Source organism: Pristiophorus japonicus, chromosome 3, assembly GCF_044704955.1.
Source record: "Pristiophorus japonicus isolate sPriJap1 chromosome 3, sPriJap1.hap1, whole genome shotgun sequence".
Lineage (NCBI taxonomy): Eukaryota > Metazoa > Chordata > Chondrichthyes > Pristiophoridae > Pristiophorus > Pristiophorus japonicus.
This window is the reverse complement of record NC_091979.1, coordinates 166673946-166689078: the sequence shown is the minus strand read 5'-3', so window position 1 is coordinate 166689078 and position 15133 is coordinate 166673946. Positions and strand designations below refer to the sequence as shown.

At 48.2% G+C, this 15133-nt stretch overlaps 1 protein-coding gene across 1 annotated transcript in view; it reads left to right on the top strand.

Annotated features, from left to right (window-relative positions):
* The window catches only part of LOC139254652 (calcium-responsive transcription factor-like), a 118921-nt gene that overhangs the window by 4194 nt on the left and 99594 nt on the right, over positions 1-15133 (top strand). The window contains exons 2-4 of the mRNA XM_070873783.1: positions 2330-2415; positions 3321-3445; positions 5151-5381. Of these exons, the coding sequence (XP_070729884.1) occupies positions 3335-3445; positions 5151-5381 (342 nt within the window). The 5' untranslated portion in view covers positions 2330-2415; positions 3321-3334. The remainder of the gene's footprint in view (positions 1-2329; positions 2416-3320; positions 3446-5150; positions 5382-15133) is intronic.

Here is a 15133-nt window from a genome sequence, read left to right as displayed (position 1 = left end):
GGGGAGGGGCGGGAAGGGGGAGAGGATGGAGGGGAAGGGGCGGAAGGGGGAGAGGATGGAGGGGAGGGGCGGAAGGGGGAGAGGATGGAGGGGAGGGGGGGAAGGGGGAGAGGATGGAGGGGGGAGCAAGGGGAGAGGATGGAGGGGGGCAGGGGAGAGGATGGAGGGGAGGGGAGGGGGCGAGGATGGAGGGAAGGGGAGAGGATGGGGGGAGGAGGGGGGAAGGGGGAGAGGATGGAGGGGAGGGGGGAAGGGGGAGAGGATGGAGGGGAGGGGGGGAAGGGGGAGAGGATGGAGGGGAGGGGGGAAGGGGGAGAGGATGGAGGGGGGAAGGGGGAAGAGGATGGAGGGGGGAAGGGGAAGAGGATGGAGGGGGGGGAAGGGGGAAGAGGATGGAGGGGGGAAGGGGGAAGAGGATGGAGGGGGGGAAGGGGGAAGAGGATGGAGGGGGGAAGGGGGAAGAGGATGGAGGGGGGAAGGGGAAGAGGGAAGGAGGGGGGGAAGGGGGAAGAGGAGGGAGGGGGGGAAGGGGGAAGAGGATGGAGGGGGAGGGGGGAAGGGGGAAGAGGTGGAGGGAGGGGGGAAGGGGGAAGAGGATGGGAGGGGAGGGGGGAAGGGGGAAGAGGATGGGGGGAGGGGGGGAAGGGGAGAGGATGGAGGGGAGGGGGGAAGGGGGAAGAGGATGGAGGGGAGAGGATGGAGGGGAGGGGGAAGGGGGGAGGATGGAGGGGAGGGGGGGAAGGGGGAGAGGATGGAGGGAGGGTGGGGAGAGGATGGAGGGGAGGGGGGGGGGGGAGATGATGGAGGGGAGGGGGTGGAAGGGGGAGAGGATGGAGGGGAGGGGGGTGGAAGGGGGAGAGGATGGAGGGGAGGGGGTGGAAGGGGGAGAGGAATGGAGGGAGGTGGAAGGGGGGGGGATGGAGGGGAGGGGGTGGAAGGGGAGAGGATGGAGGGGAGGGGGTGGAAGGGGGAGAGATGGAGGGGGAGGGGGGTGGAAGGGGGAGAGGATGGAGGGAGGGGGGTGGAAGGGGGAGGAGGAGGGAGGGGAGAGGGGGGAGGGGAAGGAGGGGGGGGGAGAGGATGGAGGGGTGGAAGGGGGAGGAGGGGGTGGGAGGGAAGAGGGGGAGGGGGTGGGAGGAGGAAGGGGAGAGGATGGAGGGATGGAAGGTGGGGGGAGAGGATGGAGGGATGGGGAAGAGGATGGAGGGATGGAAGGCGAGAGAGAGGATGGAGGAGGGGAAGGGGGAAGGCGAGCGAGAGTCGAGAGAGAGAGAGTCGCAGGGAGAGCCGAGAGAGAGAGTCGCAAGGGGGGAGGAGAGAGAGAGAGTCGCAAGGGGGGAGGAGAGAGAGAGTCGCGGAGGGGGGGAGAAGAGAGAGCGCGTCGCGGGGGGAGGAGAGAGAGCGTCGGAGGGGGGAGGAGAGAGAGCGTCGCGGGAGGGGGAGAGCGGGGGTCCGGTCGGGTGGGAGGAGCCTTATCCACGCAGCCCCAATGAGGCCATTCGGCCGGGGCTAGGGGCTGCGTGCTTCGGGCCCCTCCCACAGTTTTGGGCGCCAGGAGCTACTGCACATGCGCGTGGCCACTGTAGCGCGCATGTGCAGAGGTCCTGGCACTGTTTTCAGCGCAGGGACCTGGCTCCGCCTCCTACAGCTCGTGCTGCGCCGCGCCCAGCTGCAGAGGACCTGCAGGGAGCCGGAGAATAGGTAAGTTTTTTTTTTAGGCGCACTTTCTGGCGCGAGAAACAGGTGTCCAGGCGGCGCGGCCCGAAACTTGGGCCCTATTTGTCTGTTATAAATATGCTGCCCAGGAGAGAGCTCTGTGCAACATGTTTGCATGCATGCGCTGAACTCATCTATAGAATTTGGGAGCGTTTGCACCCTCTAAACTTCAAAGCAATACTCCGAGGGACCCTCTGAGCACCTTTTATAACCAGTTTGGCATAGCACTGTAATTATACTACATACAAAGTTAACTCCCAGCAGTGTGCAAAATTGCTTCCAATAGAACTTATCTTTGGAGTGGTGATGCAGAAATCGCTTTGCAGTGACATGAACATTATCGTATAAACACACCATAAATGAACAGAGTAGGGCTTTACAGTGAATATAATTTACTTGGAAATTCAAAAGATAGAGTCCCATGCTGAAGTCATTAATAAATATAATAGGATTATTAGTGAATGAGCTAACTGAATTGAATATTAGCTAAGAAATAGAGAGCAGAGGTGCTAAATGTTTGTCGAATAGAGATTGTTTTGAACCCTGCTGCTAAATTCATAAATAATGAGGGGAAGGGTACTTGTAATGATATAACATTTTGTAATGTTGCCAGGTAACCTGTACAGCAAAGAATCAAGACATTGAAAGAGATTTGGACAATTAAGTGGATTGGCTAACGAATAGTGGATGGATTATAGTGTAAGTAAATGTAAGAAAATGCACATTGGTACATGAAACATATGTACATTTGAAGGAATGTCCATTGATAACATACAAATGCATGAACAAAGAGTCCTTTTCAGCCTACCCACGCCCATTCCTTTCACACATTATATACATTCCACTCTATCTTGGACTCTTCTGTAATCTGTTGAGGAAGGATTCTGCAAACTTTGTCCTGCTTGCCGCAAAGATAAATCATGCACAAGTTCAGAAAAGCTTTTAATCTTGCATCCTTACATTTATTGTCTGTTCCGATGTGTGCCACCTCGCATTTATTCAAACTAACCCATTCACCCTTTTGGACCAAATAATTTTGAATGCAATCTGTGACTTGCACTTGTATCCTAGTTACATAACTTATTGTCATCTGTCCGTTTTATATTTCAAGTACTCTGCTCCATGTCATATGAATTGAACAGAAGGGCTCAGAAAAAAAAGTCACTGTCCCTAAGAGAGAACTTTTTCAATACCATGTGATTTTAAGGGTACTAACTGCCACCAGTATCTTGCCCAAGAAACTATTCATATGTGAGCCTTGACAGTGAATGTTAGCAAGTTATTCCATTATGGGCAGCATTACAGCTAAACCCAATCCAATGTTTCCCACATTACAACAGTGACTACACTTCAAAAGTACTTCATTAGCTGTAAAGCGCTTTGAGACGTCTGGTGGCCTTGAAAGATGCTATATAAATGCAAGTCTTTCTTTCTACAGTCTGCCTTTCTGTTGAATTCCTATCTCCTATGCATTTTATATTATCCTTCTCTGATTTTTGTATGAATTCCAGTCTAACTAAAGTTTGCTTCTTTGTATCTTTAAATACTTCTGCTTGGTTCTAATTGTTTTGATTTCTAAGTATCATTTTAATTTTTTGTTTCAGTGGTTATTTCTGAGATGGCAGAAGATGTCAGTCAGGATGGGATCTGTATGGAGAGGAGCACTACTTTATTGGGACCAGATGCTGACATAACTCAGGATTCTGAGGCAGAGCAACAAGTTTTCCAGGTAAAATCACAGACTAGACAAAACAAATGTGCGATTTAAAAACAGAAAATGTCAGAAACAGGCAGGAGGTCAGTCAGTATGTTTGGAGGCAACAGACAATGAAAGGTCTGCACCAGAAACATTCTTCAGAAGCAAAATGTGGGAATTTCCAAAAGGGTAGAATAAATGCTCAATTGCAGGTAATGCAAATATCATGATGTCTTTCAATGCTGCTCTACATGCGCCACTTTGAAGGTTGTGGGAATGGCTTTGGTGACATGTCCTCCAATTTGCTGTCAGTCTCTGGAGCTTTGCCCAATCTCCGCTCGGCACCCACCCCGATGATACAGCTAAGGTTAAGAAGTCTTGGCACCTAGGCACTGTGCCACCCTATCCTCAGTTAAGGTAAATAGGAACAGGAGTAGGCCATTGAGCCCCTTGAGCCTGTTACGCCATTCAATGAGATCCTGGCTGATCTCCGATCTAACGCCATATAACCCGTCTTTGGTCCATATCCCTTAATAACTTTGGTTAACAAAAAGCTGTCAATCCCAGATTTAAAATTAACAATTGATCTAGCATAAATTGCCATTTGTGGAAGAAAGTTCCAAACTTCTACCACCCTTTGGGGCCAAAATTGCCCTCTTCCTTAAGTTTCATTACCAGCCGCACCGACCGGGGGACGGGGGGGGGCCGGGATGGGGGGGGGCGGGGGGAAGGCAGATGGGCCGACCTTTCCGATATTACCCCGGGCTGGGAACCGCGGACCGGGTTTCCACACCGCCCGTGACCAGCAGCAGAGTGGCGCAGCGGAAGCGTGCTGGGCCCATAACCCAGAAGTCAATGCATCGAAACCATCCTCTGCTAACTGCAATCTTTAATGTGGGTGCGGCCAACATTTCCACACCGCCCGTGTTGCCGTCCTATCGGGCACGCGCCAACCCCCTACCGAGAGGCGGTGACCCCCTTTCCGCCCCGCATGGGAAATTGCCCCGCAGGAGCAGCGCCGCCGGTTGGTGCCACTGACCACTTTCCCCGACGGGAAGCTGTTTGTGGCTGGATGGCACATCCAACCTTTAAAGGGAGGGTGCACTGCCGTGGTAACCGTTTTATTTTAATTATCGACTGGTGGCGAGGTTGGCCCGACAATGGTGACCACGAGTTTGGCCGGGCCTCCAACAGGCAGCCCGGCACCTCCTCTTGGGTCCCGAGCCGCTGGCCCAGCCGCAACCCTTCCTGGTGGCCCAGTGGGTGCCACTGAAGTGGCTGCAGCATTTGCAGCGTCCCTCCCCTTTAACTGAAGGGGAGGGACGTTGTGGCGCGACGCGGCACATTCGCGTTGCACTGACATCAGCAACATGCTGACATCATCAGCATGGCGTTGGTGACTCCGATCGACGTCCCCCCCGCTGCAAGACCACTTTTGCCCTTCAACACCGCCTGGAAGGAGAAAACAAAATAAAATCCTGAATATTGCTCGATTCTTCAGATACCATGGATTGGGATGGAGAAAAATCTCCAAAAAGGGTAGGTGCACCTACTTTTAGTAGGGGCAGTTTCGGTCCTTTTTTTGTTAGATCCCACTAGATTAAAGATTGAGGGTCCCTTCAGCCAAACGTCTTTCAGATTGTCACCCTGGTGTTGTTTAACTATCTGTCCTTGCTGCTGCTGAAGTACAAAGGTTACCAAACTCAGCTTTTGGGTGTGTTTTTTTTTACCTTCAAAGCAATTAGCCTGGATAGATGATGGAGAATCTGCGTTTGGAAGGAATGATCCCATCACTGTCATTCCTATCACAGTACACATTACGGATGACTCTTCTGCTTCTCAGAATCCAACAGTACCGGTCTCCCAGCAGGCTCAGACTCTGTCCACTGAGCAGTTCCAGCTGATGGATCAGAACGGGCAGCCTATCCAGTATGAACTTCAATCATTGGGGGACACAAATGCACGTATGGTTAGTAACAAACTGCACTATATGAGAAAAATAATTTAAATTGTGTATGTTTCCCATTGACCCGTGCAAGAATCCAGCGATGCTGAGTCCTGGACCCCTCAAAAAATGGCAGGACTACTGTATGGTGATGGTATAATAAACTAAAAATGTAACATTTTTATTTTCGGTAACAAATCTGCAAAGAAAAAAACAAATGTTTGTGTATTTAAGACTGGAGTTGAAGAACTGTGCACTTATACAAAATAATGTATAAAAATATAGGCCACAGTTACTGTGAAATGCTAAAATTAATTCATTTAGTTTGTTCAGTACATTTGGTAAGCATACAAAGGATCTATAAAGTTAGAAGAAAATTACTTTTCTTTTTAGGAGTGCGGTCTGTTAGCTCTAGCAAAAGAATATTCGAGTTTCATACTAGGGACCCAGACGCCTTTAACACTACGGCATGAGACAGGTTTCCTGGTAGCTATAGAAGGTAGTTTACTTGATTCCACTCTCCGCCTTTAGCACAGGAGTGGTTTAGGTCTGGTCTCCCTTTCAGAAGGGTCCAGTAAGCCCTGGTACAACTGGTGGTAGAGGGTTGAAGCTCTAAGTTTGAGTCAAGGGGGCTGAAATTGCTCACCCAAGTGCCACCCAGATGACCGCCGAGGTACTTTGGCCGTGGTTTTCGTCGAAAATGTCCTTGAAAGGACGGCGGGCAGCAAAAGAGGGCCTTACGCTGCCAATCTGGGCCGCAGCCAGTGGGAGCTCCCAATCTCGGCGGCAAAGGTGCTTGCTGCCCAAGTGCCGCCGAGGATGGAGTCGGGCTCACAGAGGGTCAAAGACCTGAAAAGGAAAATCATTAAAAAAAAACATCAGCACACCTTCATGAGACCCCATCCAGGTAAGTCGCTGTAAAGAAAAAAAAAAGTTTACTAACCTTTTTCTTCAGCTCTTCATACTCACTGTCAGAGATAGAACAGCCTCCAGCCAGCGGTCCTTCCCCATTCTGGCGCTGACTCCTGCCTGCATCAATATGGCATCTCGGGGCCGAAAGGTCAGTTGCGCCACTTGGCCATCCCGGTGGTTCTCCCCTCCCGCCCGCTCCACACCAAATGGAAAGTGGCACTGGGTGCAATTTCAAGAGGAATGTCGGCGGCAATGGGCGGTAAGGCCATCAATTTCGGGCCCAAGGTCTTGACTTACATTCCCTTCAATAGGAGAGTTATACCAGTCATTAGATGGAGGGAGCACACTATTTTGGTAACTAGTCATACCTCACCAAACTGCCCATCCTATTGTTTGTTCATGGATTTGCATAAAAAGGGGCCATGGCGAATGCTACTATTTAGACTATATAAATACCCTGGCAAATGAAGGAGCTAATGAATTTGGGTGCCAATTGGAATTTGTCTTAAATGATAATGGCTCAGAAATTGCGGGCGGAGGCTTCCCCGCGGGTGGATGCCTCCAACCTGAAAAATTTTTACGAATCTACCTGGAGGTTCGGAGACTTCTGGTCCTGGCCCTTTATGTGAAGGTCTTCGCTGACGCACATGTATCACAGGATCGAAAGGGTTTTCTATGCATCGATGGGATCACGTGGGCCGGCCCAACCTATCAAGAGTAGGGCGATTCCCATTCATACTTATGGTGGTCACCATAAGTAGGAATGGGAATACCCCCGAAAACACAAACACTGAACATAACTTAAAAAAAAAACCCACATACTTCAAATTAATAAAAATGGAATTTAATTAATTATTTAAAACAAATATTTAACTTAAAAAAAAAACATTTTACATACTTTAAAGGGTCTAAAATAAACTTATCTTATTATACATGATTTTAAATGTTTAAATTACCTTAAAAAAGTCTCCTTCAGTACTTTAAAAGTCTTGCGCTGATAAAAGCAGGCCTTGCGTCTGCTTTTTTCAGCCGCAAGAATTTGAAGGACATTCATTGGGCAAAAAGCCCAACTCTCTGTCTGGAGAGGCGCTCTCGTTTTGCATGCGTGCGATCTGTCAACAGAATTTTTGACAGATCGCAAGTGCCGCGTTTAGGCGCATGCTCTTCACATATCTAAACCCGGAACTTGCAGGGACCCCACGGGCGCATGCGCACCTTGTACCCGCCCATAGGGAGCGCGATTTAAGACCCAATGTAATGAATGCAATATTCAGAATGGACTACTAACAGCAGTTTAGCATCGAGTCAGGATGCTGCTTGATTGGGATCTGTGTGTAATCTGACAACACTTTTTTAAATTTTGTGAAAATGTTTAGAAATGCTTGTTTTTTATTTATTCAACCTCAAAACGTAAATAGGAATTATAATCCATAGGGGCATATCACCTAGGGCATCATCCCTTTAACAAAACTGATGCTTTGAGATTGTACTGTATCACACCATCAATGTGAGGTAGGCCTTTAGTTCTTTGACGCCAGTGTGTTCAGACCTGTATCTTCCACACCGGAGAACGTGCTATCGATGTCTCAGTTTTATTTTTGGTGTTAAGTCCTCTTTTTCAGTATTTTTTAAGGTATAGAAAATAAGTTTCATCATAGTTTTTCAATTTTTGCTTTTCAGTCTTCGATTAGCTGAAAACAAGTTTGTAGGACCTTCAGTTTATGTTGTATAAAAGCAAAGTACTGCAGATGCTGGAATCTGGAATAAAAACAGAAAATGCTGGCAATCTCAGTGGGTCAGGCAGCATCTGTGGAGAGAAAGCAGAGTTAAGGTTTCGGGTTGATGACCCTTCGTCAGATTTGAAGAGTGTTCGTAAAGAACACATAATTAACAAGCACTGAAAGGGGGAGGGGAAGAAAGAACAAAAGAGAAGGTCTATGACAGGGTGGAAGACAGGAGAGATTGGAGATGATGGGCCAAATTAAAATAGGGTGTGAATGGTGGAATAATGACCAGCTGCCGTTAGAGACTAAGAGAAAAAAAGAAACAGGCTCAGCGAGGGGGGCGGAGGAAGGGGGGCGGGAGGAGAGGGAGCCATAGATTGGCAGCGGTTACGCTCTGAAATTGTTGAACTCGATGTTGAGTCCAGGAGGCTGTAAAGTGCCTAAATAAAAGATGAGGTGCTGTTCCTTGAGTTTGCGTTGAGCTTTGTTGGAACAGTGTAGGAAACCGAGGGCGGACAGGCCAGAGTGGGAGTGGAGCGGAGAATTAAAGTGACAAGTGACCGGAAGCTCAGGGTCACACTTGCAGACGGAACAGAGGTGCTCCGCAAAGTGGTCTTCCAATCTACGTTTGGTCTCCCCAATGTAGAGGAGACCACATCGTGAGCAGCGAATACAGTATACAGGTTGAACTTCCCTTATCCGGTACCCTCTGGACTTGGCCTGTCCCGAACGAGGGATTTTGCCAGATATGGGGAGGTCACGTGTTGGGGTGGAATGCGCCTTTAAGTGCTGCTGTTGGGGTAAGTGTGTGTGTGCGCCGATTGACTGGACTGACTGTCAGTCAATCAGTCAACTAATCAGTATGCAGGGGGCTGAGAAGAGTCGGAGGGCCCTGGCGGGCTGGGAATGGTTCTGGACAAGGGGTGGTGCTGGATGAGGGAATCCTGGATAAAAGAGGTTCAACCTGTACTAAATTGAAAGAAGTACAAGTAAATCGTTGTTTCAGCTGGAAGGAGTATTTGGGACCCTGGATAGTGGGAAGGCAGGAGGTAAAAGGGCAGGTGTTGCATCTCCTGCCCTTGCACGGAAAGGTGCCATGGGAATACTGAGAGGTGATGGGAGGGGAAGATGTGATTGGTGGTGGGATTACACTGAAGGTGGCGGGAATGGCGGAGGATGATCCATTAGACGTGGAGGTTGGTGGGGTGAAAGGTGAGGACAAGGAGTCCTGGTTCTGAGAGGCAGGGGAAAGTGAGAGCAGAGGTGCGCGAAATAGAACGGACACGGTCGAGGGCCATGTTAACCACGGCGGAGGGGAATCCTCTGTTGAGGAAAAAGGAAGACATGTTAGAGGCACTAGTGTGAAAGGTGACGTCGTCAGAGCAGATGCTACGGAGAAAGTGAGAGAATAGAATGGAATCCTTACATGATGCGGGGTGGGAGAAAGTGTAGTCCAGGTAGCTGTGGGAATCAGTGGGCTTATAATGGATACTGGTCGAAAGCCTATCCCCAGAGAAGTCGAGGAAGGGAAGGGAAGAGTCGGAGATGGACCATGTGAAGGTGAGGGAAGGGTGGAAATTGGATGCAAAGTGAATGCAATTTTCAAGTTCAAAGCGAGAGCGTGAAACGGCACCAATACAGTCATCAATGTACCGGAAAAAGAGGTGAGGGAGGGGACCCGAGTAGGACTGGAACAATGAATGTACCACATATCCCACGAAAAGGCAAGCATAGCTAGGACCCATGCAGGTTTCCATTGCAGCACCTTTAATTTGGAGGAAGTGAGTAGAGTTAAAGGAGAAGTTGTTCAATGTGAGAACAAGTTCAGCCAGGCGGAGGAAGGTGGTGGTGGATGGGGACTGGTTGAGCCTCTGCTCGAGGAAGAAGCGGAACGCCCTCAGGCTATCCTGGTGGGGGATGGAAGTGTAGAGGGATTGGACATCCATGGTGAAAAGGAGACAGTTGGGGCCAGGAAACTGGAAACTGTTAGTGACAGGGCATCGGAAGAGTGGATGTAGGTGGAATGAGAGTGGACAAGGGGAGAAAAAAATAGAGTCGAGATAGGAAGAAATAAGTTCCGTGGAGCAAGAACAGGCTGAAATGATGCGTCTACCAGGGCAGTCCTGTTTGTGGATCTTGGGAAGGAGGTCGGTGCAGGGTTGGGGAACTATGAGTTGGTGGCTGTGGAGGGAAGATCTCCAGAGGAAATGAGGTCAGTGATGGTCTGGGAAATTATGGCTTGATGTTCAGCAGTGGGGTCATGGTCCAGCGGGAGGTAGGAGGAGATGTCAGAGAGTTGGCAATCAGCCTCTACAAGGTAGAGGTCGGTTCGCCAAACAAGAACAGCGCCACCCTTGTCAGCAGGTTTGATGACCAGGTTGGGGTTGGATCTGAGCGAGTTGAGTGCTGCAAGTTCAGAGGGAGGTAGGTTGGGGTGAGTGAGGGGATTATTGCTTACTCAAGCATGCCTTCATCAGATGAGCCTCAGTCAAACCCAGGTTTGTAGCTGCTGATCAGTGTCAGTGACTGGTTTCAGAATCTGCATCAATTACCACAGTTCCTTTCCATGAGGATACCTTTCGAACTATGTCATAGCAAGGATTCAAGTCCTTCCAGAGGAAGGGGAGAAAAATTGGCAATTTAAAAAAAAAAAAAATCCAAAGTGAAGCAAGTTCCTGTCTAAGGATGCAGGCTCAGAGCAATTGATTCCATTATTGTATTGGAATCTTAAGTGTTTGATTCATCACCAGGCAGTGAGACCTTGGGAATCTACCTTGGCAAAGCACACGTCTACATCCAGATTGGACAGAAATTGAGTGCAAGTAGAAAGTGTTATATATGTAAACCTGTAAATACCTTGTTTAACCACCAGAGGGCTCATCCCCTGGAGTCCCAAGGGATCCCACAATCCCTTGGGAGCGCCTGTACATAAGGAGGCCTCATAGGCTGGAGAGGCACTCTAGAGACCTGTAATAAAGAACTACGGTCACACACTACTTTAAGCTTACAGTATCTGGTCAGATTCTTTATTCACGACGTAACAGAAAGTATGTACAAGATTGTCCCTTAAAGATATACCGGCAAATTACAATTTGCCTCATATACTTGGTGAGGTGTAGGGAGGGAGAGAGCCCTCACCAACAGTGGTCATGAGTAGGCTCCTATTGACGCCAGAAGAGTTGCAACTCCTATACTGGCAGTCTTTGACAATGTCTGGATTGGTTATCTTGTCCCTGAAACAGTATTAATCCTTTTTCCATAAAAAGGTTGCTCCAGGCTGGGTATGTATACCCCAGTGTTGGTATCTTTATCCAGGATCATATTGTTCTCAATTGAATTCCAAGTGGTTTTGCGGTTGTGGTCACCATAGTAATTCATCTAGACTTTCCTTCTCCTATAAACCCCATCCTGCCTTTTTGTTTGAAGCTGGCTCAAGCACTCAGTGCTGAAATTTTACCTGCCATTTTGCGTCTCTTCCATAGAAGGTAACTTTCTTCATGAGTACAAGTTTAAAGAAGAATCTTTGTCAATCCTTCCGCCAGCATGGAGCTACTCGATTAGCCCCCCTCTGCCGACTCTGAGTTAAAGGACTCGGGGGGCCTGTTCTCTCTTCCCTGAGAAGGTTCACATTCTACAGTCCAGCCTCTAAAAGGCGCCACTCTGTGCACAGTACTTGCCGGGTTTGAGTCCTGAAGATGAGTCATTGCCTAGAGCCACAGGTCGAGGTCATGAATGCTTAGCTCACGGAGATGGCCTTCTGCAGTGTGACTGTGGTATCCGCAGACGGTAGCTTATGAAGAAGGCCCTCATGGCCGATTCCAATGACAAAGATGTCCCGCAGCGCATCGGTGAGGTGGTTGCCAAAATCACACCGTGCCGCCAGCCTCCTGAGGTCTGCAGCATATTTCGTGATTTCCTGGCCTTCGAGCCGTCTGTGTGTGTGTGTGTAGAACCGGTGTCTGGCTGTGAGGATGCTCTCTTTGGGCTTGAGCTGTTCTTGGATCAGTGTTACAAGCTCCTCATACATCTTGGTCGTTGTCTTCGCTGGTGCCAGCAAGTCCCTGACAAGGCCATAGACAGTGGGCCCACATCTGGTTAGCAGAATAGCTCTGCGCTTATCAGCCAGTGTGGCCAGATTGTCGCCTGCCAGGTCGTTTGCTGTGAAGAAGTGGTTGAGCCTCTCTACAAAGGCATCCCAATCATCACCATTGGTGAACTGCTGCAACGTACCAAGGGTAGCCATTTGTGTGTGAAAGTCCGTAATCTCGTCGCCAATCGTTATGCTCTGATAATGACTCCATGAGGCAATGTGTTGTACTTGAACCGTAGTGACCTTAGTCCTTTATTAATAACTCCAAAATGAGGATCACACATGGTGGCCTGCCTTTCATACTAGGCCAGGCATACCTGTACAGTTAACCTGCAAATCTCCCACTGCGGTGCCAATGTTAATTCCTGGATTCTTTTACCTCAATCTGGTTCAGTAAAATTACTGAGTCGAATACCTCTTGTGCTTTGAACAAAGCAGTCTTTATTACCGGCCAGTAAGACCTATCAGACAGAAGATATACTCTCTGGATAGAGCGTACACACTCCCTACGGATAGGTGAAGTTACATCGTAAAGTGTCAACAGTTATACAGTTTTGAAATCAGATAACAAAATACAATTGGATTGACAGTCTAACTCAGTCACTCATTAGTCAATCTATATGAGATGTTTTTTCTTGAAAGCTCAAGTATTGCCTCTAAATGTTTCAATCTAGTGGTGTGACTATTAACTGAGACCTTGCAATTCTGCAGATTTATTTCATGTTACAATTAGATGTTATTGGCAGGATTAGTGACTTGAAACCTTGAGAAAGACTGTTAGCTATGCTGATGTTGCACTATTTGCAATCTGACATTCTCCCAGCTATTCTTCCATGGCTTATACATTTTCATATATCCCGTTTACCTTACTGTCCTTAATTCCACATATTCCGTTCAGATATCCACATCCCCCCTTTTATCATTCTATGATAACATTTAGGATCATTCTAGGAGTATTGCATTGTTGAGTAGTTCTCTAGTTTGTTGGATCATAACCCGGGAATCCTTGACCACAAGAGGGTCTGCTAACCTTGTCATCATTACTTTACAGCAGAGGTTAAGGCAACCAACAATCAAACAGCAGGTAATTATTATTACGATGAGAACAATTGCCCCATGTATTAGATAGGATCTCCAAGATCCACCCAGAAACCAATCAAACCTGCTAAGTTCTTTTGCTGGTGTGGATAACTTCTTCACCTCCCTCCTTATGTGATCGGCAAGGTGGGTTATGTTTTCTGAACTATCAGGAATGTAAGGATCTGAATGTTGCACTATCAGGGCACACGTTCCCCCTTTCTCAGCTAACAGGTAATCGAGGGCCATTCGGTTTTGTAATGCTACGGTCCTTATCGCTACCATTTCAGCTGTGATGCCCTCCAGAGCCTCAGCAGTGCGGTTAGCTACCTGTTCCAATATCGTTTCTTTGAATCCATCTAACAGTCTCAGTTAGGGTCAGTGGAACGGTGCGCAAAGGAATTCCCCCTTTGGAATGTATAGGGATATGTGAACACACCCAGCATCTAGTGAAGTGCCCTTTTTCCGCATAAACGTAAGACATATACAAAAAGGTGTTTACATGGAGCTCTCGCCTTTGTCTTCCTTCCCGTGCGCCAAAACTGTCATATATCAACACTATTATGCCGACAGTGGCATACAGACACAGTCTCATCTTATAAATAGTCCAATTATTTAGCTGATAAAAAGAGTTCTGTTTTCCCGTTTCCCTTCTTCAGGTCTCCGTCAGTGTATTTGGCTGTCTTACGGGTAAAAGTTCAAACTGATCCTCCTTCAACTGCCTTGTTCAGCTATGGGGAAGAGGAGATCTGGAACAGAAACAGGAATTAGACTAACCAGCAAAATTTGTTTAAATGGTGATGAGCTTGCAGTGGTGCAGGTGAACCCAGGCACTTTTCCCCTCAACCTTGGCTGCAGTGGGGGTAGTGAATAACACCTGAAAAGGCCCCTCCCATTGTGGCTCTAATCCCTTCCGAATCCATACTTCCCTGGTGCCACGAGGGACAATTCGGGTAAAACTGGGAGGTCGAGGTGAGCATCTTGAACCTGGTTGTGAACTCGTCGCAGAGCCTGAGCCTGAGTCAGAGAAAGAACATAGGTGGTCATCAGTCTAGCTGAGATCTCATATCTAGGAACAATTTCCCTCATTAACACCTTAACAACAGTCTGAGTCTTATTGTCCAGGTTAGGGTAGGCTTCAATCCATCTGCTAAACACATCTACTATTACTAACACATATTTGTAACACTGAACTTTTTGCAACTCAATGTAGTCCAACTGAAATGTCTCAAAGGGACCTTCGGGTAGGGGCGTTTTACCCCAATCACAGGGGACTCCCTTCCCTGGATTATGTTGCTGGCCAACCAGGCAACGACTACTGATGTTCTGGGTGAGCGCCTGGAGTCTAGGGTGCCACCAAGTAGCCAAAAGCGTATCACTTGTTGTCCTTGCTCCACAATGAGTAGCAAAATGCAGACATTCTATAACCCATGAGGCCAACTCGTCAGACATGCAAGTCTGTTCCGCGGGAGTGGTCCAGAGTTTAGAAACATTGTCATAAGTACATGCATAATATTTCCACAACAGTTTATCTTTTTCAGGAGCGTCCTGTGCTTTTATAACATCTTGGATGGTTGGCATTGGTTTTTCCGAGGCTAACTTAGCCTTCGCAGGATTTTTAGTCTGACTCATAATTTTGGGCACTACCATCTGTTGGTCACGAGAGGCCTGTTTGGCCTCTTGGTCAGGACAACGATTCCCTATATCAACCAGAGAATTTCCGGTAGTATGGGCGGTACATTTGACAATGGCAATGCGTTTGGGGAACATGAGGGCTTGCAACAAATCAGATACTAACTGTTTATGAGATATCTCATTCCCCTGTGAGGTTAGGAATCCCCTATTTTTCCATAATTGTCCGAAATCATGGGCCACCCCAAAGGCACACCTAGAGTCGGTATAGATATTGACTTTGAGATCTTTGGCCAAGATACAGGCTCGGGTGAGGGCGAATAGTTCAGCTTGTTGAGCAG